Below are 26,645 nucleotides of genomic sequence, written 5' to 3' on the forward strand. Positions count from 1 at the left end.
CATATTTCTGGCAGCTGTGGAACATAATACATAACAACATAATAGCAGCACAGGAATTTCTAAGTTGGGCTCCAGGCAAAATAGCTCACAGTCCCTTCCGCACCAGAAGAATTTGATCTGCATTTCCTTGATCTGTATTCTTAACATACAGTACAAGCTTTGCCATGTGAACAGGCTCTCAAATTATTGATGTCATTCTGGGATTACAGGGATCAATATAGTGCTGCAATATAACAGTGTTTGAATTTGGTTTCCTTTGGATGAAAGAGGGAGCGTGGAAACTTATGGGACCTTTGTTATGTTTGGGGTTTTTTTTTAAAACAAATATACAAGAACACAAACAGAGGCATGTCTACCAGGCAGCAGATTCTCCACCCCACATTAGATTTTTAGGGAGGCCTTGTCCTCAAGGTGGCTTTAGCCTTCAGCCAACTGCTTCTCTCTCTCTCTCTCTCTCTCCACCCTGACTCTTCCCTACTGCTCACTGCTGTTCATTCTCATTCACCCACATGTGTTCCCTCCCCTGCTTATCTATGGATACCTGTGCATCACCTTTGGAAGGATGGCATCAGAAATCATTCAAGGCAGGCACCTGGCCCACACACATCTGAGGATTCATTTGAAACCTCAGTCCTGGTGGCGGTGGTAGCACTAAGTATGCCACCAAGTCAGGGCCAGCCATAAGCCAATTGGACCAATTGCTCCTAATTGGGCCCTGCACTAGGGTAATCTAGTCTTCTGTGCAATTTTATATTAAAATGCGTACAAACTTATAAAATCAGTGTAATTTATACAAGTCATGCCTTTATTCAACAGAGGCTTGTTTTGTCACACAGTAGTGACCACCAGAAGGCCTGCTATGCTTTTGGCTTTCCAGGGTCCATCATTGGGCTTCTTTGGGACACCCCCTCCTGATCCCTTTTAAAATGTGTGTTTTAATGCAACACACATTGCATTATGTGCAATTATATGCATTATGTGTTTTATTGCTTCACATCAGTAGCAGGAACATTGAAAGTTTATCAGTGTTTATAAAAATGTCTCAGGGCAGCTAGACCAATAATTTCTGGTTGGTTGGTCACCCTAGGGTACAATCCTAAGCAGGTCTACTCAGAAGTAAGTTCTATTGTGTTCAGTGGAACTTACTCCCAGGAAAGTGAGGTTAGGATTGCAGCCTTAGTCTGTTGCAGCAAATGCAGAGGTGTCTCATAGCGCCTTAGAGATTAACCAGTTTATTTCAACCCAAGCTTTTGTGCAAGACCTTCTGCTTCAGTTAGATCTATGAACTCTTTTCAATAATGCAGAGAGACTGCCACCATCTGGAAGGATGATGCCATAAGTGTTTTCTGGAATTTGCTAGGATTCTGACAAAGCTTTTAGAGCTCTTTTGGGCAAGTGTACTCCAACAAAAAGTGATGCTATGGTGGTTTACTCCATCAAACAGTTCACTTTGGAACTGTTGGGTCCAAAATAAGGAACATCCACCATCTTATCCATTAGTTCTGGAAAATGATACTGATTTTTTCAGCCATTGGACTACTGGGGGATGTCAGCCCCCACCCCCACCAGCAGCATGGTTTGCTTTGTCAATTATCAAAAGGCTGATGATGCGCCTTGACAATTTTAGTGCCTTGTCAGTGTGCCATGAGATGAAAAACTCAAATCGCTGATCTATCCTGTGATTCCAAGCTCTTTGAAACAAGGATTAGTTGTTGTTTCTCTGTATTGTTATTTAGAGTGATGGTGCTATATTAATTACTATAACAATAATAATAATGAGGCATATAATTACAAAGGATGGATAGGCACAACATTCTACAGACCTAAAGGCCAAAGTACATGTTGCATGTCATGGTTGTTCCATAGGCCTCTGTATTTGCATATGTCATTGGCCCTGGCATGCTTAATTTTTGTTTTCTAAATAGCGATTACTGGGATAGGCAATCAGAATTGGGACTGGGGCTTGAAAGGGGGTCTTTGACCATTTGTTTCCATCACAGTCCCAGTCCAAATCCTCCCCCATGGCTGCTATTTCATAAACTAAAAGTAAGGCCCAGTGATGTGGTTGTGCCATTTGGCCCTGGTGACCTTCTTAAAATAAGACTCTTCCAGCAACTCTAAATGAGGCACTGACACCGCTCGGTGGATTCCAACTGTGTCCATGCTGGCCCTTTAATGAGTCCTGATGAGACCAGGAGTTCCTAGTGGCACTTTACAGGGGCACCCAGCTGTCTGTTATCTGTCATTGGTGGCATCATCATCATCATGCTATCAGATGTCCACAAGTGTAGCTATTTGGAATAAAAATATTTTTTTCTGGTATGAGTTCCATTAAACATGAAAGCAGCATTATACTTTTGCACATCTGCTTCTCTCTTTGCCCTCCCAAATGTAAAAAAGCATTTTTAGATGCACAGTTAGATGTTTTTAAAAAGTGAGTTCATGTGGCCAATGGTGTGCACATGTGCACTTTGAAAAAATGCCCAGGTCCCTAGCAAATAGAAACTCCTAGATATTAAGGGCCAACAATTTGGCCTGCTATTCAGAACAAGAAGCAATTTGTCCCAATCCCTTCACAGAAAATTTTTTTTTTTTCTGAGCTCCACTTCAGGAGAGCTAGTAAAATGACACAAGCAGAGGTAGCAGTGGCAGTCATGGGGAGTCTGTATTCTTACACACACCTTGCACTACAGATGAAAAATACTGAGGGCTACTTCTTGTGTTCCATTTTTCAGACATGAATTGGCTTTCTGATCTCTATCTGCACACACAAACCTGAATGACTAAAGGCACAGTTAGATATAACTCTAAGTGCTCAATTAGATGGATTTTTATTTTAATCTAGGGGCCCTGTGAGAGTGGAATCATGACAGGGATAAGTGCCCCCCCCCCCACTGTTCCACTCTTAATAGTGTTCCCAACAAGTTATTTTCATCCAGAAACAAATGGATGAAACACGGCTTTCAATGGAAGGTGTTTTTTTTTTTTTTCCTGTTTAAGCCATTTCTGCCCAACGTTGTATGATACGCAACAGGGACCAAATATGTACACTGGTGGGCCAGAAAAAAATGGGTTAAAATAGTGTGCGGGAGGGATGATTGGGAGCAAAACTCCTGCAGGCAAAGTCCTAAAGCCATCCACTTCCCTACTTCAGTTCTGCTCTGTTTCACAGTCCTATCCTTTCTGACCACTATTTTAAAAATGAAGAACTCACCCACCGGGCCACACTGCATGCTTAGAGACATGTCTGACTAGAGCCTACTATGTGCCCACGGTTCCCTTACAGCTGCAATTTTCAAACTCTCCAGGAGTTTGAAACCCGCAGTAAGTCTTTGCGGGGGTGGGGGGGAGACAGCAGGGGCAGGGGGAAGGCAGCGATGTGATCCCCAGGGGGCTGCAGGGACTGGGATGCACTCACCAGTCCTTGCAGCAGCCGTCCCTGTGTGTGGGGAGCCCTGTGCGGGCGCCTGCAGGGCCCCCCAGGTCAGGGAAAGGGAGAGTGGGGCGATCTGCTCTGCCTCCGCAAAAATGGGGCTGCAGGCGCTCGCACGGGGCTCCCCGCACACAGGGACGGCTGCTGCAGGGACTGGTGAGTGCATCCCAGTCCCTGCAGCCCCATCAGAAGGGAAAGCGGAGCAATCATGCTCCACTTCTGGTTTTGCAGAGTGGAGCACGATCGCTCCACTTTCACTTTTCCTGACCTAGGGAGCCCTGCCGAAAGGTTGCACAGGGCTCCCCGCACCCCTGGGAGGCTGCTGGAGGCTTGGGCAAGTGCACCCAAGCCCCTGCAGCCCCCCTGAGTGGCGCGATCCTGCGGATTGCACCGCTGCCTTCCCCCTGTCTCCTGGCTGCCCCCGCCCCTTAAGGGGGCAGAGGCCAGGACCCACAGGCGGGGGCGTCACGACATCCCAGTTTGAACACCACTGCCTTACAGGTTTATAAATTGCAGGATTTTGGGATTGATCTGTTCTGTCTTGGGGGATTGGATTCCGAGATGGCCACCTGGTAGAATCCCTGCTATTGTGCTCCTGTTATATGCCCTGATATTCCTCTTCAATTGGATCCATTGACTCTTTTTCCTCCTCTGGATGCTCTCTGAGTCCTGGTAGAGCAAAGCAACACTACCAGCTGTTTCCAGTCTGCACCCTTGTCTTTGGATTACAGTGGATTCTAAAAAGCTGTTCCGATGGGGAAGAGGAGAAGGCATAAACACTCCCCTGGACAGGGCAACTCTCCTATCAAGTCAGCCAAGCAGCTACGTCTGGAGGACCTCCCAGCATGGTCAGACACAGTAGGTGAGCTCATGAATCTCGCTTCTCCCAACAGATATGAAGCTCTTCATGTTTGTGAAACAGAAGTGGAAACTACCAGTCTCCCTCCAGTCATACTGGCACAACGTCAGCCTGCCCTCCTTCACCCACCCCTTCGGCTCCCTCTCCACAGGACAAGCAGTCATTATCTCAGGAAATGGTCTCAGCAACTGTTTTTCGTCCTTGTTGAGTGATTACAACATTATTATTGGAAACACGGTTCTTTCTGTATGTAAACAGCTTAACACTATTCTTGCCCAGCTGGACTCTCTTCATAAGGCTATTCAACCGCCCTTATCTTCCCTCTCTGCTCAAGTTCTGGGTTTGAACTCTGACAAACCAGGGGAAGCTGAACAGCTGCAGCTTCATGTGGTAAATCTGCCTATTGCTTGTTGAAAAATCAAATACTGCTGGAATTCCAGGACTCCCCCATCCATAAGGGGCGCTGGTCCAACAAATTGAGGGTAAAAGACTCTCTATGCAGATTGTTTTACCTTGATCCGTCCCAGGCTGACTGTGTGGATCCCCTGGATTCCCCAGTCTTCAAACTGGACCCGGCTTCCTTTGAAGTTTAGCACCTCTTGGATCCCGGGCCAGCTGCATGGGAAGAGTTGGTTTCTTTGGTCCTTTGGCATCTTCTTGCAGAGAGTCTTTGCTGACATGATTTTTAAACCTTTGCTCCCAAGGCATAGAATGCAGCCTCCAGCTCCTCTCCTTCCATCAGCCTTGAAGCTGGCTCAGGTTGGCTCTGTGCCCAGTCACTGGAGGAGAGATAACTGTCCCCAGAGCGTGGGAATTGCCAATCACTTTTCTCCTGATTCAAGTCCTTTGGTGCTGCCTAACATTAATGAGTTAAAGGCTGCCACTGATTCTTTAGGAAATGCTTTGCTTCAGTTAAAATTTTCACTGCATAACCCACAAGCTTCAACTCTAACAGTGAATGGCAAGCTCAGCAATTCGGTTAAAGACCACTGCATGGCTAAGATTATTGAAATTTTGGTTTAGGATTTTATTTAACCCTACCTCTACTGGTCTAATGTACCAACTACTGTCAGATTCAGTCCTGCCTTTGGAGATCGCTGATCTTTTAACTAAACTTAAGTCAGTAGGGCTGGACACCGCAGAGCTAGGCGTGATGGGCCATGATGTAGCTTACAGACTTGTCAAAGAAAGAATTCTTGACATTGAACAACAAGAGCTGTTTAGTGCTGCCAAAACCACAGATGACAAGCTGCACCTGCTGAAATTCTCTCTTCTATACACTTGTTAAAGGTCCAGCATCCCTAAAGTTGAAAGTTTGAGCACCCCTGCCATAGGCCCATCTAGTTCAGCTTCCTGTATCTCACAGTGGCCCACCAAATGCCCCAGGGAGCACATCAGATAATAAGAGACCTCATTCTGGTGCCCTCCCTTGCATCTGGCATTCTGACATAGCCCATTTCTCAAATCAGGAGGTTGCACATACACATCATGGCTTGTAACCCATAATGGATTTTTCCTCCAGAAACTTGTCCAATCCCCTTTTAAAAGCGTCCAGGCCAGACGCCATCACCACATCCTGTGGCAAGGAGTTCCACAGACTGACCACACGCTGAGTAAAGAAATATTTTCTTTTGTCTGTTCTAACTCTCCCAACACTCAATTTTAGTGGATGTCCCCTGGTTCTGGTGTTATGTGAGAGTGTAAAGAGCATCTCTCTATCCACTCTGTCCATCCCCTGCATAATTTTGTATGTCTCAATCATGTCCCCCCTCAGGCGCCTCTTTTCTAGGCTGAAGAGGCCCAAACGCTGTAGCCTTTCCTCATAAGGAAGGTGCCCCAGCCCAGTAATCATCTTAGTCGCTCTCTTTTGCACCTTTTCCATTTCCACTATGTCTTTTTTGAGATGCAGCGACCAGAACTGGACACAATACTCCAGATGTGGCCTTACCATCGATTTGGACAACGGCATTATAATATTAGCCATTTTGTTCTCAATACCTTTTCTAATTCCAGTTAGTTTTGGGAAACCAGCCTCCTTCTTTTATCACCTGGAGTGCCCACAGGCTCAGAGAGCTTTCACACTTGCAAGATGTAATGCTTTTCCATCGGCCTTGTTAACGGGCAGGTTTAGTGGTATCCCCTAATCGGAGAGGAAATGCAAGTGTGGTAGGGATTGTATCGAGACACTAACACATACCTTTTTCTACTGCCCGTTACATGATGCTTCACGCATGAACTATCTAGGCCCATTGTTAGCTAGGATGCAGGGCTAGGAGGATTCAATCATGCTCCAGTTTCTCCTTTCCAGATCTGAACCTGAATCCCTGGATAAGGTCGCTTCCTTTTTATCCGGGGTAATAGCCAGGCAGAATTCTGGGTCTCTGGGCAGTGTGTGAGAAAAGGACTGATGATTATGTTGTGATGTCATGTCTTGTTTTGTTTTTTTCCTCTGTATTTTATGCGGATAACGGTCTTACTGAACTGAACTGTCTTGGAATACAGGTTGCATGTATACCTCACTGCATTTATTTATTATCATTTGCATGTATTCTTTCTTGTTGCACATGCATTCAGCGAGGGCTTGTCAGCTTGTGTCTGAAAAACTTAATGTGAGAAGTAACTTTAGAAGGGAAGACAATAAGAGGCAGTGATAAATTTGAGTGAAAGCCTAAATTCTGCAACTGGAATATTTAGCATTTCTCAGCTAAACAATAAGACGTACAGTATTAATAAACAGATTGAGACTTACGAAACGGACTTTACACACATGCAGGCTCGCATGCACACACTCACCAAATTTCTCAAAATGTTTTCTAACATAATTAAGCAATTCAATATATTTGCATCAATCTGTATTAAACCCGTTTTGCTGATGGAGAGAAACAAGTTCAGTTGCCTGAACAACAAGAAAGCTCCAAATATGCAAAACCTCACCCATTCTCCAGCATCCAACACATCTTTCTGTCCTTAGCCCTTTGAAAGAGCCTGGCTCCAAGGGAAAAAATGTGAGTCTAAAGCAAACAAATCATGGGGGTAGAGTGTCAAAGAGCTTCTGTGTACTATCTCCATTTACCTCTGTACTCACTAATCATCACCTGAAAGGATAACCACAAACAGCAATGCAGAGGAACATTACACTAAATGTGCTAGTTTGGCTCAGGGTCTTTTGTTTTAAACAATATCACTGGGGGAGCACTAGAAATGGCTCAAACCCCTGTTGGGGCTAAGAAGTCTTTAGTACTTTCCCCCTACTTCAGTGCCAATCCCAATCCATGTGCCCTTCCAGCAGCTACTTTGATCAGTACAGCTTTGATCAGCCCTCAGGGGAAACTTCCTTTCTGATTAAAATGGTCTGCTAGGGGTAGGGGGAACATGATTGAGACCAGAACCTTAGCAGGGTGGTGCTAAGGCCCCTCACTATCTCACTTGTCACTTTGGGCACCACCCCCCAGCTCTAGGAGACCCCCAAGCCAAACTAGCATGTAGTTTGGTCCTAAGGAAGGCCACAAAAGTGGGTCAGAATCCTTTCCCCCCTCCCAACCTTCTCAGTCTAAGGGAAGCATAGGGTTCTCCAAGAAGACAGCCAGTTTGCTTGCCAACATGTCCAGGTCATTGATGTTGGCATACTTTAGCAGGTTGGTATCCTTGATGAAGTAGTGCTTCAGGAAATGCTGGCTCACACATTTGTGCAGCTTCCGGATCATTCGTAGAAAGCATGTGCGGAAGCAGCGCCAGTCCTTGGAGAGAGGATACTTCTCACAGGTCCAAAAAAGCACCATCTTCAAAAGACACAAAAAGAAGCCACTACTTTTTAGAATAAGGCAGACCCAGCAAAAGTGCAGCAGCAAGTGCAGTTGGGGAGTAAAGATACTTCATGGGATTTGTTCTAAACAAATGACAGATTTTTTTTTTTTAACAAACATTATGATTTTCCTGTGGAACATCACTATACAGAAGTATTTCAGTTGTTGCTGATGGGAGTGGAGGGCTGAGGGAGTAGTAAGCCCTCACAAGAAAAACAAGTTGTGACTTGCAACTTCCCTTTCTCCCGCTGCATTTGTTGTTGAACCTGAAGCCTTAACGTGCAAGCCTGGAAGAAAGTAAGAGTGGGTCAAAAGAAAACAATAGCCTGGCAGGATTTGTTTGGGACTAATTGACAGAAAAACAAAGGATATAGTCAGTTTCTTGCTCACCTCCCTCAGCCATATTTTTAAAACAGAATGCCTTGGGTGAATAGATGGTTTCTGTATAGAGTTCTGACCTGCTAAAACCACTGGGTTCTGCCCTTGGATGTACCAAAACATTCAATGGACTGTACCCCTTGACTCCACTTTCTGGGCTCCACCTCCAAGTTGTGCCCAATGAGAAGGATGGAAGCAAATTACAGAGATTGGGAGCAGCAGTGGGAGGCAAGGGAAGGGCTCCAGAGACAGAAAGAAATCCCAACTTAGGGAGTCCCACTTACCCTTCTTTCTAAGGGGCTGGGGTGCTCTCACACTCTTTTTAACACTGTAACCCACTTGTAACAAGGCCCTTTATCATTGTAGCCCTATTCTATCATGCTTAAACATAGATGCTGAAACTCAGATATATAAGGTCCATGCCCACACATTGAACCAACATCCTTCCTCCCCTGCTGATGTGCTGCTCCATGCTGACCAAAGTCCAGCCCCATCACATAGACAGCATCTGTATAAAGCAGCAATTTTCAACCTTTTTCATCTCACAGCACATTGACAACGCACTAAAATTGTCAAGGCGCACCATGCTGCCAGTAGGGACTCACATCCCCCATTGGCCCTACTAATAAATGACCACCTCCCAAATTCCTGTGGCACACCTGTGAACCTCTCACGGCACACCAGTGTGTCACGGCACAGTGGTTGAAAATGGCTGGTCTAAAGCTGTACTTGGGGAGAGATCCTTCCTATGATGTAGATGGCTGGATGCCCAACATCCCAAATCATGGAGAAGATCTATCCCTGAGTATCATATTTGTCTCTTCAAATGAATATCGTGTGATAGTGGGTGGCAGGAGCCAGCTTAGAGGGCATATCCATGAACATTACCTGAATAGAGCGACCATGGTTTGAGAACAGTGGACTAGGACTTGTGAGTGAGGTAAAGTAACTGAATGGGTTAAATATTTTTAAGTATTATGGGATAGATTTCTGATCTTAACTTTCTTAACTTTAGCTTTAATGCATTTTTAAGCACCTAGTGCACTTGTCCAAAGATTCATTAATTAAAACGTCCACTGGGCTATTTTGGACTGTGTATAGTTCATAAATAAGTAGGCCCTATTTGGCACAGTGCTGGTAGTGCCTTAGGCAGAACCCACAGCATTCTAGAGCCTGCTTTTCAGCAGAAGACCTGCAGGCTGAGTCTCTGTCTCCGATTAATACAGCGGGAATAGACACCTGGCTGAAACTTTTGAGAGCACTCTGGTAGACAGCAATGGATTAGATAAGCCAATAGTCTGATAAAGTGCCAGCCATTTTCAAAGGAAACTGCACTCTCCCCATGTTTTTCAGTGTTCCTAGCAAGCCATGGGCACTACTCAAATGTTAAGTAGCCAATCTTCCAACGCAGGCCTGTTGTACTATAAATTGTTCCCCCTTTTCCAGCCTCACTGCTCTTGTTGGCTGCACCTACCTGCAGGTGAAAGGATGAGAGGATGGGTTTATTTCCTGGACACCAGACATCCTCCTTCATCTGCCTCATAACCCGGAAGCACATCATGCGGCAACCACCATCCTCATCCAGTCCCTCCATCAGTATGTGCTCAGCCCGCGAGAAGCTCAGCTGCCAGTGGTAATTGGAAGAGGCCAAGAGGTCAAAGCCAAAAGACTGCAAGAAAGAAGCAGAACACAAGTCCAGCAGGGAATAATGGAGGAAGAAGGCAGAGAACGGCCCAGAGTCTGACATCAATGCTCAGAAACTATGAAAGCATCTTTCTTAGGACTGCTGTTGATTAAGTCCTAAAGGTCTGGGGTGGGTAGTAATACTCTGAAACAGATATCACAAAACGTAAAACTAAAATATTACAAAATATGCTAAATTATATGCATTATACACCTTATACAAGCTTAATCTATTACAAGCACAGGATGCCACAGGCTGTGGTGACGGCATCTGGCCTGGACGCCTTTAAAAGGGGATTGGACAAGTTTCTGGAGGAAAAATCCATTACGGGGTACAAGCCATGATGTGTATGCGCAACCTCCTGATTTTAGAAATGGGCTATGTCAGAAGGCCAGATGCAAGGGAGGGCACCAGGATGAGGTCTCTTGTTATCTGGTGTGTTCCCTGGGGCATTTGGTGGGCCGCTGTGAGATACAGGAAGCTGGACTAGAGGGCCTATGTCCTGATCCAGTGGGGCTGTTCTTATGTTCTTAAGCAAGTCCTCACAGGATTTCTAGAAGGACTGCTCCCAGTTGGGCTTTGATGAGTCTTCTGTGAAAGAGAAAGCTCCAGACATCAGAAGAACAGCAGTCATAAATGCGCCTCATAGTTTTTAATTTGTTCACCGATGGGGAGAAGGAATGCAGAATTGCTTTGGCAGCTGCAAGGGAAAATATGGGAGAAGGCACTGTCTAATTTTTCAGAGCCTTAAAAAGGAATCAGGGAGGGGCAATCTTGCTAAAACATACTCATGGACTGTGTACATTTGTTATCCCTAAACTTGAAACTCATATATGACTCCCTCTTTGCTTCTCTGTTTATAGATGTGCTGCAAAGTTTCATTTCTTTTCTTTGACGAGGGCAAAAAGAAATCAGTGGGAATGCAATGCATGCATGCATAAAAATTGAATTTCTTAAAAATTCTTCTAGAGTAAATCCTGCTGTTGTCTGCCTCCATGTGCTGCTTTCCGCAAGATCCTCTTTGGGCAAAACTCGTAGTCTCCAAGTTCTACCTCAGCCTGGTACCTTAACACACTGCACTTTGTCCTGGCAAGGCCAGCGCTTGAAACATCGGGGCCACTTGATTTTCTGAGGCCAACAAGTTGGGATCTCAATGGTTGGAGCCAGCTCGATGTCCACCTGGAAATCAGAAGTCTCAACAGCAACACGGACCACTGAGCTGGAGCCTTCTAAAATGCTGACTTTGTCTAGGGAAGAGATATCAAAAAGGCTTTGTCACTGGAGGTTGGCCAACAATACCAGCAACTCTGGGGATGGCACTGGGGGATAGTGTGGGGATGGACCACAGCTCCAAAGTTGAACACCTGCTTTGTATGGAGAGGGTCTCATGTCAATCCCTCATAACTCCAGGAAGGACAAAGAGAAATTCCTGTATGAAACCCTAGAGACCCACTGCCAGTCAGTGTCAACAATACTAAGCTAAATGGACCAATGATCAGACTCAGTATAGGGCAGTTTCCTTTGTATATCTTAACATGGTCACTGAACACCTCTTTGCTGTCTCTGGCAATGGCCCCAAAGAAAGGCTCATTCCTCCATATCAAGACCCCACTGGTATCATGTAAGGTTCTGCAGTCCACAAGGCAAGTCTTGATAATAATCTAGTGCAGTGGTTCTCACACTTTTAATGTCAGGACCCACTTTTTAGAATGAGAATCTATCAGGACCTACCGGAAGTGATGTCATGACCAGAAGTGACATCATCCAGTAGGAAAATTTTTCAAAATCCTAGGCTGCTATCCTACTCACACTTACCCAGGAGTGACTATCATTGTTAAAAGCATAGACATTGTAGCCTGTTAAAAGTACAGAACAGGAACATTTCCCCAAATGTAGTCACATACCAGCCTAATATATTAAAAATAAAATGTTGAAATGAATGGGGACCCACCTGAAACTGGCTCGCGACCCACCTAGTGGGTCCCGACCCACAGTTTGAGAAACACTGATCTAGTGAACTACTGTACCCCAGACCCACATAGCAATATGGAAAGTGAGAAGGTTGCTGAGAAGCATGTAGAGTGTTAACTGATATGTGATGGTGAGAAAATTGAAAAGGCCAGAGTGGTCTTCAGTTCAGGTCCTCAAAGCAGTGATTGACTCATTGGTGCCATTGCAAGGGACAGCAGTAGAATGGGATGACTTACTCCTACATAATAGAATATAGTCTTGCTGTTGGGTAGGATAGTAGCCTGTCCATGGTATTCAGTGACCAGCTGCAGCTACTTCTTTTTCCTACCAGCTGGCATATCCAGAGCCTCTGAGATAAATTTTGTTGGGTGGTACAAAGTTTCTTTTGGACCCCTTCCCAAAGGGGGAGGGGGTGAAACAGAGTGGGAGGAGAATGGTGTTGGGGCAGGCTGAATGGGGGTGGGGAAGGGCAAAACGGGAGAGGGTGGCAAGAGCCAGAAAAGTCTTTGGCGCCCAAGTCTACTGGGTTTTCCAGTACAGAGCCCAGATCTATCTGCCCATTCAGTGTTGGCAGCTAGATAGAGTAATATGTAAAATGAAACACACATCAAACAAAAATAAACGCAGTAGAAAATCATTGCCACAACTACTTAACTTTGGTGGGTGTAGAAACCGCTGCCACAAAAGCAGTTTCTTTTGTTCCAGAGTATACTAACCTGTGAGATGGCAAGATATGATTGACTTTTCTACAAGTTCTCGGAAGACAGAAAGGACTTTGGCAGGCACAAGGTCACCCTCAATGTTCACATCTGCCTCGTGCCACTGCTGTAGGCTCTTGGAGAACTGCTCCACTTCGAGCCACTGCTGCAGCTCCTCTGGGTCCCTGACAGGAGACAGGAGCTTTGCTCCATGCGCAGTGTAGTAACGCCAGTGTCGGATCTGATGCTCTTTGTACCCGGTCAGGCCAAGCAAGGGGACGGTGATGAGGAACAGGCTGGGTGTTAAGACCTAGAAAAATTCAGACATTTGAACAAGAAATCCTGAGAACAACAAGCAAAGAAGAGAGTAGCAGGACAGCCGCAACCTTTTCCTCCCAAGAAGGGGTGTGGTCGTTGAGTCAGCCAAAGCTGATAAACAGTCTCCATCTGACATGTAGAAATCGGGTCAGCTTCAAGAAGACTCTGAAATGATGGATATGTTTTTTCTGGGGAAAAGTGATCTCATTCATGGTGGGTCTTCAGTGGTGCTAGGGCTGCCCACCAGATGAAATCTTTCTTGCACCAGATTTTCAATTTATTCACCCTCCTGGTCTATTACTGACTCAGACAAATATTCAGGTGTTACACTGTCACATCTTGTTCAGTTGAAAAGGAGAAGCAGAGCAGGATGTCATCAGCATATTGATGATGACCTACTACTGCAACACTCCAATAACCTCTCCCAGCAGTCACTTCTGATCAGGCCCAAGGACCTGTTGACTCCCGCCCATCCCCAGGAGGTGTATCAGCCTGTTCACTCCTTTCACAGCCCCATCCTGGTCTAAATAGGCAGCCTGACTGTGGAGTTAGGCTGCACAGGTGACACTTCTGCCAAACTGCCCTTCCTCACCCCGGTCCAAATTAAGAAAAGCTTTATTAGGATCAGGCGCAAGGAAAATCAGATATAGATCATTTGAAATAAATAAAACAGTTATGTTCTAAGTTGCCTAGATATGGAACAATTCCAATTCTAGAGCCCATACTTATATGAGGTGAATACAAAAGTCAGCAACAGGTGTCCAAAAGCTTGCAAATTCCATAGAGAAACAGTTTATCTTTTACTGTATGGCCTCAGGAAAGAGATCAGGGTAAAGGGAGTTGGGCTTAACAAATAGGAGTGAGAAGGTGTAGAGGAGTGTCTAGCTGCCTGTCATCTCCCCATTCTCCTCTGGGGGGGGCAGCTATACCTCCAGGGGTGCTTGGAAAGCCACATCGAGGGTCACAACAGGAGATTAGACAAGCTCCTGGTCAAATCAACTTAAGATTTATTGGACAATGGGTACCACAGAACAAGGTGGAGCCTCCTGACATCTCCTCCTCTTTCACAAAAGCCTTGAAGCTAAGGGTTAGTGGGAGGTTCCCCACCTGGGGAATAGTCTAGCACAGTGGCATAGCTAATGATCGTGTAGCCCAGTGCAAAGCTCAAAATGTTCCCCCACCAGGCTTTTTAAAAGGAGAAAATTGGGAGGAACCCACCTCCTCCCCCCCAGCAGCTCACCGCCCACTTGCTCTGCTGCCTCCCTCCAGTCAGTGGCATAGCTAAGACATCTATCTGCTACCTGGGGTCAAAGAAGATTTTGTAGCTCCCCCTCCATGACAAAATCAGATTTAATTAATTAAGTAAATAAATAAAAAAGTTATTGGTTCCATTGCTGTATCATTATAACATTTCATTGGCACTCAGGACAATCAGTCTCAGGTCAGTTTTGAGTTAAGCAAATCCACTTTTTGTTCCATAAAGGCAGTTGTGTTTTCATTTTCATTAATTGGCCATAACTTTTGATAGAATACAGATATTCCAGTGCTGTTTATTTCACTGCATTCTCCATCAAATTACCTTTCCAACGATATATAACATGATGGTATTATTCATACGTGCCAAGATTTTCATAATTTTGGTCACTAGTGTCAAGCTAAGCTTGTTGCCCCCCCCTACAGGTTGATGCCCAGTGCAACTGCTACCCTCTGCACCCCCTTAGCTATGCCACCGGTCTGGGATAAGGTCCTGTAGGGTATCCAAGAGCCCAAGACACTTGCTAACACACAGCCTTCCCCAGGTCTGTGGCAGGACAAGACTAACTGCTCATTCTGAGCTGGCCCCTGGCCTATCCCAAGCTAGAAGACTAAGCTGTGAGAGTGGTTCCTGCTAATGCCCCTGGTTATGTCTTTGCCTGTTCTCCCTTCTATGAGGTCTTTCTTAGACCAGTCCTGGTCCTCCCAGCAGTCTGCCCTCTGCATTCCAGTCCCTCCAATCCTCCTTTCTTTCTTTGATTTCCCCTTAGTCTCATCTGTTCATCTTCCACCCTCCAACCAGCCTTCCAACTTGGTCTTCTATCTCCATCTTGACTGACTGACCAACTTCCATCCTAAAGCTCAGCTGTAAAGGCTGGCCCTGGCACTACCTTTCTCCTCTCACTGATTATCAGCTGCTTTTTCCCCATGGCTGGGAGTATCTCACTACACCCTAATGGAAGATAATTCATGGTCAGCATTGTTACACTGTTGCCTTAGAAGAGCCCAATTCCGGAGGCCACTTCTGTGCCCATAGCCATTGAATGATGGTGGCAGAACAAATCTTTTTGTGGAAAGTGTTGCTTTTTGGTCACCTCCTCTTCTTTTTCATTCCATTCAAAAGGTAAGCTCCACTGTGAACCTTAGTGGAGGCATTCCCATTGGAGGAAGCCCAGGGGGGATTGTTCGTTGAGGTTCCTCTAAAAGCTGGAGCCAGTGCTGGAATCCCCCCATAGACAGATGGGCTAAAAGACACCCAACAAGCAGGATTTGGTTACAGGTGAAAGGGCATATTTTGCAGAATATAGTTGCCACTTACCAAAGAAGCAGGAAACAGAACTGCAGGTGAGAAATTGGAGAATGCTTCCCTCAATAGAAAGAACAATTAACAGGATTTCCTACTGAAAGTGTGTGTGATGCTTACTTTGGCCTTATGCCTTTGGCACATCACGTACAATGAACCAGATAAGGGATCTGATATGAAAATAGAGGTACAAAAGACAGACTTCAGCAATAAAGCATTTTGTGGAACTTTTAGACCACTTTGCTGCTGACCATTCAGATTAATTCTTAATTTTTGTTGTATTACCACAACAAAAGTCAGCATTTTTTTGCCATTTAAGCAAAGTACCAAAAGGAATGGGAATAAGAACAATAATTATAAATATATTGTTTTCCACCCCCAGCAATGCAGTGGCACCAAATGGCTTCTGTTGCACCCTGTGGGGAGGCAGTCCAGGTGGTCTCCTTTGGGAAAAGGAACAATTGGGGGTAAGGGGAAGAGTTTCCCCTTACCTCTGACTGAGCCGCTTTGGGCACCTATCCTGTGCTGGATACAGCGCAAGCCTCTTGGCTTGCCTGTTCCAGCGCAGGATAGGATTGCGACCTAATAGGCATTGCTCAGAAGGCAAACTATTCCAGATTAAAACCTTTGTAAGGCAAGAACCAAAGTCTACAGAAAGACATGCCCCAATTGTGCAACTGCAAAGAAGAGTCATTGCTCCTTAGTTTTTGCACAGGAAATCCTGTGTGTGTGTGTGTGTGGTACAGATGACAGTTCCTGTGTGTGTATGAGATTATCATGGATAACATTAGGCCAACCAAACTATGCATAGCCCAGACTGACAAGCAGCCTCCCAAAAGGCAAAGCATCCTCCAAATAGGAATCAGGAAAAGGATATGCTTTAACATATCCCAGAAAGGTTTGGGTGAATGACTAAGGGCTGCTAATGGGGGCAATCTGGAGGGAGGGGAAGCAAGCATGAGAGAAGGTGGGTAGAATCTATGTGAGCTGATTGTACCTGGATGGATGGGTGGAATGAGCGCTTCCCCTGAAGCAGAGCTGACCACTTAGCCAGTAAGGCTGGCTGATCCTGTGCGAAGTAAAGAGGAAGGCAAGTAGACAGAACATAGACAGAAAAAGGGGTTTGTTAGCTTGCTAAAACTGCATTCAGTTTCAAAGTAATTGCTAACCAGGATTAAATTCAAGAAGAAAGATATCTATTATGCAGCCTGGAGATGGGACTTCTTCAAACTGGGGAACAACACACATTGCCTACTGTTGGCCAAATCAGACACCTTTCTAGAAGAGGGAAAACAACTTCATTGACTTGATTTCTGCCCATGAGTGAATTTGGCCTACTACGCCAGTCTCATGCTTTCCCCACCTCTCCTCCACGCCATCTGCCAACAGAGTGGATGAGCAGGTGACAGTCCATGCAGATGAGAAAGCACAATGTGCTCAAGAGCATATAGGATGCAGGGATAAGATCTCTGAAACAAAGCTTGTGATGGCAGTCAGATACTCTCCAACTTCTACGAGATGAATCCTGCAAGAGATTGTTCCGTAAACATCAGAACGCACCTTAGAAATGAAGAGAGAACTGCTGAAAAACGGAGAAATGGTATCACTTTTCTTTGGCCTCACATCACCCAAATTTTTGGGCCTCTGAGGGCCTTGAACTCCCTCAGCCTGCCACCCAGGCTCAGGGTGACCAGATGTCCTCTCTTTCCAGGACATGTTCTCTTTTTTAGCTTTGTGTCCTGGAAAAGAACTTAAATGTCTTCCTTTTCCCTGTGAGGAGGCAGCACAGAGCATTCTTGTAATGAATACATTATATGTAATATTGTTTTAAAATTAATAATAAGTACGTAATATAGTGTTTAGATTAACCACCTGAAATCTATATACAAGGGTTTATTTTACCTTTTTTTCTGGGATTTTAGGACTGTTCCTAAAAAAGGACTACATTTTAGGACTGTTCAGCTGACACATGTGTGCTTTGAGTGCCCTCAGGAGAGTCATCGATGAGGTGTTAAGGGAGGTTTTATGTCCCATAGGGTTGCCACACTGTGGCAGAGGAAGAAACCAGAGATGTCAAATTGTGGAGTCTGGGATAAAAGCAGCATCTTTGCAGCAGGAGTAGAATCATTTCTGCATTGCACACAAGCAGTGGCGTTCCTGGGGTCCCCGCACCTGGGGCAACCTTCAGGATTCCACCCTGCCACACCCCGTTTCCCCCCTTCTCTGCCCCCCCCGCGCACCTGACCTGGAAGTAATAGCAGGTAATGGTAAACCATCAATGCAATCACTTCTGCGCAGCTGCCTCGTCCGTTCCCCCTTTGAAAACAAGGGGGAACGGAGGAGGCAGCTGAGGCCCACATGGAGCCTTCTGTGCTGCGGGGGTCTTCATGGTACCCCCAGCCCGCTGAAGTTGAGACCTCCACACAGCTTGTAAGCTGGCGGAAGGCTCCATGGGGGCCGGGAAGCGGCATGCATCTCCTCCAAAGTCAGAGGGGGCGCGTGCTGCTTCCCCTGTACCATGGAGAGATGCCCTCTGAAGCGCAGGAGGGGCGACCTGGGCCAGGAAGCTTCCCCTGCACCACGAAGGGCCACTGTCTGAGGTGAAGGAGGAGTGACTGGGCCAGGAAGCTTCCCCTGCACCACGGAGAGACGCCCTCCAAAGTGCAGGAGGGGTGACCCAGGCCAGGAAGCTTCCCCTGAGCCATGGAGAGACACCCTCTGAAGTGCAGGAGGGGTGACCTGGGCCAGGAGTCTTCCCCTGAGCCATGGAGGGATGCTCTCCAAGGCGCAGGAGGAGCGACCTGGGCCAGGAAGCGGCATGTGTCCCCTCCGACTTCAGAGGGGGCACGTGCCGCTTCCGCTCCGCCTCTGAGGGATGCCCTCAGAGGCAGAGCAGGAGCGCCCAGGAGCGCTCCTGGGAGGCAGTGGGAAGCTGCCTCCCCGGCAGCGTCTCGGCGCTGACCGTGCTGCCCCCTCCCCTCTTCCTTTATAGGAGGAGACAAGGTGGGTGCCCTAGAGTGTCAGTGCCTCTCTAGGGTGCCTGTCTCCTATCCTCCTATAAAAGGGAAGGGGAGGGGAGGGGCGGCTCAGTTGGTGCCCAGGCGCTGATGGAAAGGCAGCAAGCTGCCTCTCGGCAGCGCTCTTGGGCGCGTCTCCTGGGGGGCGGGGGCAGGGTGAGGCTCCAAGGCGCCCCTGGAGGGTTGGCGCTCAGGGCATTTGCCCCATTTGCCCCCCCTACATACACCAGTGCACACAAGCCACAGCAAGGATGTTTGCTGTTACCTTCACATTTTCATTATGGATGCCAGAGCTGGAGATGGCCTGGAAACGGGAATCTTTGTTGCTGATTTCTGAGGTTAGTTGCTGTATGATTTTCTGCACTTTATCCACAGCCTTGGACACCATGCGGTGCCTCAGGTCCACCTGCAGACATAACACACCACATCTATAATGTTGCTGCAAATAGCCCCAAAACACATGCCAGGAGTTAGCCAAATAGAGCCACTGAACTAGACACTCCATGGAATGTGTGTATACACCTGACTTGTAGACATGTGTGTACACATGTGCATGTATGAGCATTCTGATTGGCTGCCAGCCTGGCATCTGGCAACAAAATACCTGAAAGTGAACAGAAGTAGGGCCGCAACAATTCACAAACCAAATGTAACATAACCCCCCCCAAGACACAAAATGCTTAATTCCATGACACAACTCAGCAAAATCCAACATAGGTAGAATACAAAAATTCTTCATCAGACAAAAAGAAATTTACTATTCTCGCTCATAAGCTATACTACAAAGTCTACAAGCAACCTTTGAACAGTCAGCCAGTGCTTTGCACTTTAACTTATCAGGGAACACAGTGAATTTGTCTCCTACCCTCAAAGAGATTTTTATACCCTAAATATATTGGGACATATTGATGCAATATCACATGAAAGAAATAATTTTGCATCTTTTGTGGGTTTCACTACATTTCAATTTTTTTTGTTTTTTATTTTTTTTGTTTGACCAGAGGGCACAAAGAAGCTTAGAACAAACATAGAGAAGAAAGGTAGCATAGATATGTATTTATCTTTCCTTGGGGCAAGCAAAACATGGTATCTGCACAGTGATCTGGAAAACAGGAAGGAGGATAAATCCTTCCACTCCAGCACTGCAGTGTGCATTTAGTTTTCATTCCCCAGCTCCCCCGCCAGTCACAGCTGCATTTACCTTTTTAAAACATGGGAGATTCAATCACAGATCTCCCAACGTCACCTCTAATTTGGTAAAAAAACCTTCCTGAAGCCACTACCAGGGATGTTATTCTTCTATGTACAGTCACAGTGTTGAATACTTTCAGTTCAGATGGGGAGGGCGTTGAAGTCTAACATGCCTGGTCAGTGCTGCATGTGAACAAAATGTGCCCTCTACAAGGTGTTCAAGATGTTCAAGAACCCTCTACAAGTTTTCAGGGTTTTTTCAGCAGACAAATCAGTGTGGAAAGAGAATCCTAGAAGCAGGAAATATGAAAACCACTGTTCTAACCCCTCTTATCTCCCCAAATGGATACAAATGCTACCCTCTGCCATGAGAGCATCTGTACAGTAATCTGAATCCAGTCTGAATGCATCCTGCATTCCAGTCTCCTTGCATTTATTCATAATGCAGGATGATAGCATAGATCCAAAAAGGGATACTTAAGAGCCATACCATGGCAGGAGCAGTTCTCAAGTTATTAAATTCTTTGGCTCTTTCACAACATTTTGCCAGCTACTCATTTAGCTGGCAAATTAGTGAGATCAGCTGGACTAAATATGGAAAAGCTTAGGAAGCTCCAGATTTTATCCTATGATGTAATCTAATGGGTTACCAACCAAAGAATCCACTCTTTGGAGATTGCCACCTCAAGACAGAAGAGCTGAGGAATAGCATCCACTCCTTCGCTCTGAACCTTTAGAACAATGTTTCTCAATGTTTGTCCTCCACTGTACCACTTCACATGGTCCACCTATCTGAAGTACCACCAGAAGTAACTGGTGATGACATCATCACCTCAAGTACCACAGATGGTACCTGTACCACTGGTTGCGAAACACTGCTTTAGAAAACAACAGAGAGAGAGAGAGAGAGAGAGAGGAGAGAGGCACATAGAAATGCCCTTACCTTATTCTGGATATATTGTTCTATAGCCTCTTCTGTAAGTGTCTTCATAGTCTAGTCAAGACTTGTATGGTAAGTTCAGTATCTCCAAAGACAAGGAAAGGGTTGACTGTACTCTTTTGATGCAGAGCAACAATCCAACGATTTTAAGCTGTAACTTTTCTTGTTTGGTGCCTCAAAAATACCAGTTTTCCCTGCAAATGGACAAGAAGCAAAACTTCTTTGTGTAACTCTTACCCTCAAATTGGCACTTAAAACCATTCCCAGTTCTTCTCCCAAATGTCACTTATTTGTCTGTATTTTTTTTTTTTATGGCAATTCTTACATCAACACATGTCGAAGGAGAGATTTAGGAAGTTCCAATCTTTGATTAGAAGCCAGAGCATTTTCCCAGCCATGCTAAAGGCTCTGAAAGTTTTGACTGCCACAAACTCTCTCCCTGTTCAACAAAGCTCTTCCTCAGGTCTGTTCTGAAATATTACATTTCAGCCCTTGCCCCTGCAACTTTCCCCCTGCAACTCTTGGGTTATTTTTACACACTGGAGTTGCAGTCCACAGCCTCCCTTCCTTATCTCTCCTTTCTCTCTTGCTGTATTGACTGTAAATGCCACACCACTTGGGCCCTGCCTGCAGATTGCATTGCTTTCTTGACAGTAAACACACACTAAGCCACCTCTTGTTAGCTGCTAGCTGCCCAATCAAGCGCACATATAACACAAGTTGTTCAGGAAAGGAAAAACAATTGATTGAGCCCTCCATCAATCGAACAAGAGCGGGTGGCCTTTTGCAAAAGGTTGCATCATGGGAAGGGACGTGTGGCAGAGACTGTGAAAAATTCACGCTATACTATACAGAGCCAGAGATTTGCTTGGGCTGGGCCTCCTCTACAGCATACTGCATGGATAATCTCTTCCTTGTTTAGCCTGACAGCACCACAAGAAACTGGCAGGCACTAAAGTCTGGAGAAGGCATTCATACAGGAGCACACACCAACATTATGGCTTCAGTTGTCAAAGTCACCTGGGGTGAGCCACTCTGCTGGTGTCCACTGCTCACTCCTGCACCTTTGGCTCCTGAGACAGCATGATGTGGGTGGATTATACATGGCTGCTTCTATCCAGGGTCAATGTGTAGAGCGTCCATTGAAAACAATACATTTAACAATAAACAAAATCCCAGTCTATAAAGCTAAGCCAGTAGTGCCCAAATTTTTTCAACTGGCAGCTCCCTTGACCTACTGGGCCATTGGCTGCGGCTCCACCTTAGGGCTACAGTCCTATACATTGTATAGGAAATGGGTTTTTTTGTGAGGATTCCATGGCTCACAGTTTGGGAACTGTGAAGCTAAGCCCTTCTTCTAAGGTTCCAGCCCTTCAGTGACAGTGATGAAAGTCAACCATCCAAATCTAGGTCAGGTTTTATGTGCAGTATTAAGGGTTTGCTAGGTAGGGCACTAGCTGAGGGTCCATGCCCATGTAACCTGGCTGACCCCTGAAATATCACTACTGGTGGCAGCTATATTACCAATGCACCATCATCAGGGGGCCTCTAGTGCAGGCTTTGTCCCATGGCCTCAGGCAATCTGGCACTGGCATTGCTTTACTTGACTGAACAGAAGTCCTCAGTCATCAGTACTGACTTCCATTGTCATGCCATTACAATGACAATCTCAAAGCTGCAAGCTCCCTATCTTTCCAGCTGTTAAGGCCCCCCCCCCACTTAAGGACTATGAGAGTTGGGCAACCTTTTCCATGTGCAGCAGGGTGGGCATTGCTAAGGTCCAGGCTAGGGCCACAGTATTGACATGTTGGGCAGCCACCTGCGGGGGTGTCTGTTTTCTGGGATCCAATGCCTCCATTGTGTGAATGCTTTGGGGAAAGAGTTACTTAGAGAGCCATGCAGCCTTAGGGTGGCATATAGAGGATTATCCCATTTCAGCTTAATAATATTCTCATAATGTAGGTTAGGCAGAGAGAGAACAGTTTTCCCAATGTCACCCTAGGTATTTTACTTGATTTGGACAGCAGCAGAAAAAGTCAATTAAGGTGCAGTCCTATACCAGTGGTTCCCAAATTGTGGGTTGGGACCCACTGGTGGGTTGCGGCCTGATTTTTGATAGGTCGCCAAAGAGTGATGGAGAGATCTGATAATTAATTGCTTCAAGCCCTGAAGCTATTCAGAAATCAGATACTGTAGCTGCTAACTGCACTGCAAGGAGCTCAGCTCCTGCAGTTTGAAAGCTTGTATAAATATAGGGGGATAAATGTTTGTGGGTCTTTCTTTCTGGTTATTATTACTTATAAATAAAAAAATATTATTTCCTTTTAGATCTCCATTTTTAAAAGTCTGGTAAACGTAGGTGGGTCGTGTTAGAGTGGTGTATTAAAAAGTGGGTCCTGGTGCTAAAAAGTTTAGGAACCACTGCTATACACACTTTCTTGAGAGTAAGCCCTATTGAAAACAGTGGGAGTTAGGTAGTTCTGAGTAGATAAGCATTGGATTGTGTTCTTAAGCAGTTACTTCATGTAGCCCTCTGATAGCTCATTTTCATCCACCAATGCAATATATATTATATCATTTAAACTCCTTTTTAAATTACTGGGGTGCTGAATTTTGAGCCTCTGGATGAATTACCTTCAATTGCAACGTCCTGCCCCTATTTTTCCAGAGGTGCATTCAGTTACAGACATTCCTGGGATTTTCAAGTACAGTACCTGTTTTATAATAGTTTTGTAGTCTGTGCTACTGGGCTTGACCACAGGGAAGTACAAAATCGTTCCTGTTGGGGTTGTTAAGTCAGTCATTATAGCCATTCGTTTGGAGATTGTCTGGAATTACTGCCTTTAGCATTGACTGTTTCTTTTTAATGCCTTCTCCCAGAGACCTTGAACTACATTGCGAAAATAGGAATGTCAACTAAACATGCTAGTCCCTGCTATTTTAGAGATGTTCTGTGCACATTTTTTTTTAATGATTGGATTGACTAAGGGGTAGAGGCCTGGAAATAGAAATGCTTTGCATTGCTGATGCTAACCCACTGTGACAGCAGCATGGTCATGTGCTGAACTGTTTTTCCATTGCTTCTGATCCTATTAGATCAATACTCAACAGCCACATCAACTGTGTCTCTGCTGTTGGTTTGTTGTTTTTTTTTGCACATAATAAGCCTGTCCAATAGATAGTTACTGATATGTCAGTTTCATGCACCATAAAGGTGATTTCTTCGTACTAGGAAGATTTTTTTTAGTTAGTTAATTAGTTAATTAACAGTTAACAGTTAGTTAATTAACAGGCTCTGGAGACTTCAGAATTCATCTTCAGGCAGAATGACAAAATCAAACAGATGTAGGAGCTTAAATGCAAAAGGCACAATGCAGCAAAAATTTAGTCACTTTAACAGCCCAATTCTATCCACACTTTCCTGGGAGTAAGCCCCATTGACTCTAATGGGACTTACTTCTGAGTAGACATGCACAGGATTGGGCTGTCAATCTCATTCTGCTGCTGCCAATGAAATTTAGTCATGGCTAAATTTCTGGATTTTGATAAACATCCACAAATTCACTGCCTATTAAAGCACCTGGTTGAACCAAATTACTTAACCCATTTCTGCCCAGCCCAAATTTGGTCTCTGTTGCATATATGCAATGTTGGGCAGAGATGTCTTAAGACTAATTCCTTCCCACTGAGATTCAGACCTATAAAACAATAAATAATTGGAATATTTAGTAAAGTTTAGGCAAATTTGAAAAGGGCGTGCAAATTCAACAGAGGTTCAAACTATTATTAGAGCCCCATTAGGGAAATGGTTCCCAGGCAGATATAGGTATGAACTGGGCAACTGGACATCAGTCACACCCTTGGGCAGATGCTGGAACCTGAGCACCTTGACAGAACTTGCCAACACCTACCCTCGGCTCCTGTTGTCTGTTTCATGATACTGTTCTCTTTCCATTCTCCCATCTCAAGAAAAGCTGCCAAATCCTCTCTCCACCTCTATTTATTAATGACATTTGTATCTGTCACTTTCCCCTGATGGAACTCATGGTGCTATACAGAGGATTCTCCCATCCAGACATGGGCAACACATGAAGGGCGCAATCCTAAGTGCGCCTTGGGCCAGTGCAAGTCCCTTGCGCGGGCCCAGAAGGGTTGCAAACATGCCAAGAAGCACATTTGCACCTCCTCTAGAGTCAGCTGGGCCAGCGAGGGACACATACCAGCCCACGGAAGCTGAATCCAGCCTCCACACTGACTTAGGCAGGGAGGCTTGCGTCGGCTGAGCTTGGCAGACGCAAGGGTCTGGGGTGGGTGGAGAGGAGGTGGGAAGGAGGTGCTCCGGGGAGGAGGGAGGGTGGGTGGAGGGCGGTCCTGGGGGCAGGTGTGCAGGGAGTGGGAGGCGGGGCTGGGACCTGGCAAATATGCTGGATCCTATCCCCCCACGCTCCTCAGACTTATGCCACCTCTGGAGGTGGCACAGGTTTGAGGAGACCCATTGGGGCCGCAGTGGCTTATGCAGGGGTAAGGGGAAGAGTTTCCCCGTACCTATGGCTGAGCCACTTTGGGCCCCTATCTTGCGCTGGATACAGCGCAGGCCACCTGGCCTGCCTGTTCCAGTACAAGATAGGATTGCGCTGTACACCTACTTAGCTGCACCATGAGCCTTCAAACCATGCCCTGGGCCACAAAGAGTCCTGTTTTCCTGTTGTTTTCCTCAAACTGATGGGTTTGCGTCAACCAAGTAGCCAAATGCTTGCCTGGCTCCAAGGCCTACCTGCTCCCCACGCCCATGCAACGACCCTCAGTCCTTCTCCCCACAGTTGCTCAAAACAGATTGACTCTAGTATGTGCCTCACCATGAATTGTTAAGTACTCCCTGATGGGGAGGAGTATTTCCTAGTCAAAATGTATGGATGTTTCTTAACTCTAGGCAATGCCTTCATTTATTTTTCCTATTAAGAAATAAATACTGCTCTTTTGTTCATTTACAGGAGGCAGTGTTTTTTCAGACTCCTTCCTCTGCTTTCAGCAAAGGTGTACTTCAGCTAACATTGTCTTCCTTTCAGCCTTTAAGCTGTCACACAGTCCTCTGCCTCCCTGATTGTTTAGGAGAGCGGCCATTGCTTCTTCGCTGAAGAAATGTCAGTAACTAGGCCGGGCCTGCACAACTTGTGTGACCAACCAAACCGAACGCAGCTTGTCAGGTGTCTGACAGGCCCTCTCTTTTTCAAGTCCCAGGCAGTCAGGAAAAAAATAAATATATCTTACAGGTTATCAGTGTTTGAAATGGTTATTGGTACATTTGTGAGAAGAATTTATAAAACTACAAAATAAATTCCAAAGTTCAGAAAAATGATGTAACTGCTTTTCTCCAATAGGGTGATTTTCACTGCAAACTAAGGGTCAATCCTAACCCCTTAGGTCAGTGCTTCCCAGTACTGGCATAGCCGTGCCAATGGGACATGTGCTGCATTCTGCAGTTGGGTGTCACTCACAGAGGCCTCCTCAAAGTAAGGGAATGTTTGTTCCCTTACCTCAGAGCTGCATTGCCCTTATGTCAGTGCTGGAAAGCACTGACATAAGGGGTTAGGATTGCGCCCTAAATGTATCAAGTCCCCTGTGTGCTGTGTTGTAACCTGCTGGGTTGCAAAAATTATGCAGTTGTGAGCAAGGACTTGGCTCTTACTGCTTCCGTTATTTAACAGGAAATAAATCCCTGCTAAAAAGCATGAACCACACTCTTGAAATAATACCATGTATTCAGCAGGTTTGTCATTAACACTGACAAATAACGTC

General features: G+C 45.7%; 1 protein-coding gene across 4 annotated transcripts; it reads right to left on the bottom strand.

The window, feature by feature from the left end:
• Positions 1-7,129: 7,129 nt before the first annotated feature.
• Positions 7,130-21,403, bottom strand: MAB21L3 (mab-21 like 3). Of its 4 annotated transcripts, XM_066616366.1 has the most exons (8): positions 21,175-21,396; positions 20,853-21,043; positions 18,984-19,124; positions 16,699-16,770; positions 12,845-13,136; positions 11,223-11,404; positions 9,948-10,142; positions 7,130-8,071 (listed from the first exon to the last, which is right to left on the bottom strand). In XM_066616366.1, the coding sequence occupies exons 2-8, from the start codon at positions 20,898-20,900 to the stop codon at positions 7,838-7,840; spliced, it is 1,164 nt and encodes a 387-aa protein (XP_066472463.1). In that variant the 5' UTR covers positions 20,901-21,043; positions 21,175-21,396; the 3' UTR covers positions 7,130-7,837. The 4 variants fall into 4 exon arrangements, with proteins under 4 accessions (XP_066472463.1, XP_066472462.1, XP_066472464.1 ...); XM_066616365.1 differs by having other exon boundaries at positions 20,853-21,396; XM_066616368.1 differs by lacking the exon at positions 7,130-8,071 and adding an exon at positions 8,085-8,382 and having other exon boundaries at positions 20,853-21,403.
• Positions 21,404-26,645: the final 5,242 nt, after the last annotated feature.

This window comes from Tiliqua scincoides, chromosome 2 (genome assembly GCF_035046505.1).
Source record: "Tiliqua scincoides isolate rTilSci1 chromosome 2, rTilSci1.hap2, whole genome shotgun sequence".
NCBI lineage: Eukaryota > Metazoa > Chordata > Lepidosauria > Squamata > Scincidae > Tiliqua > Tiliqua scincoides.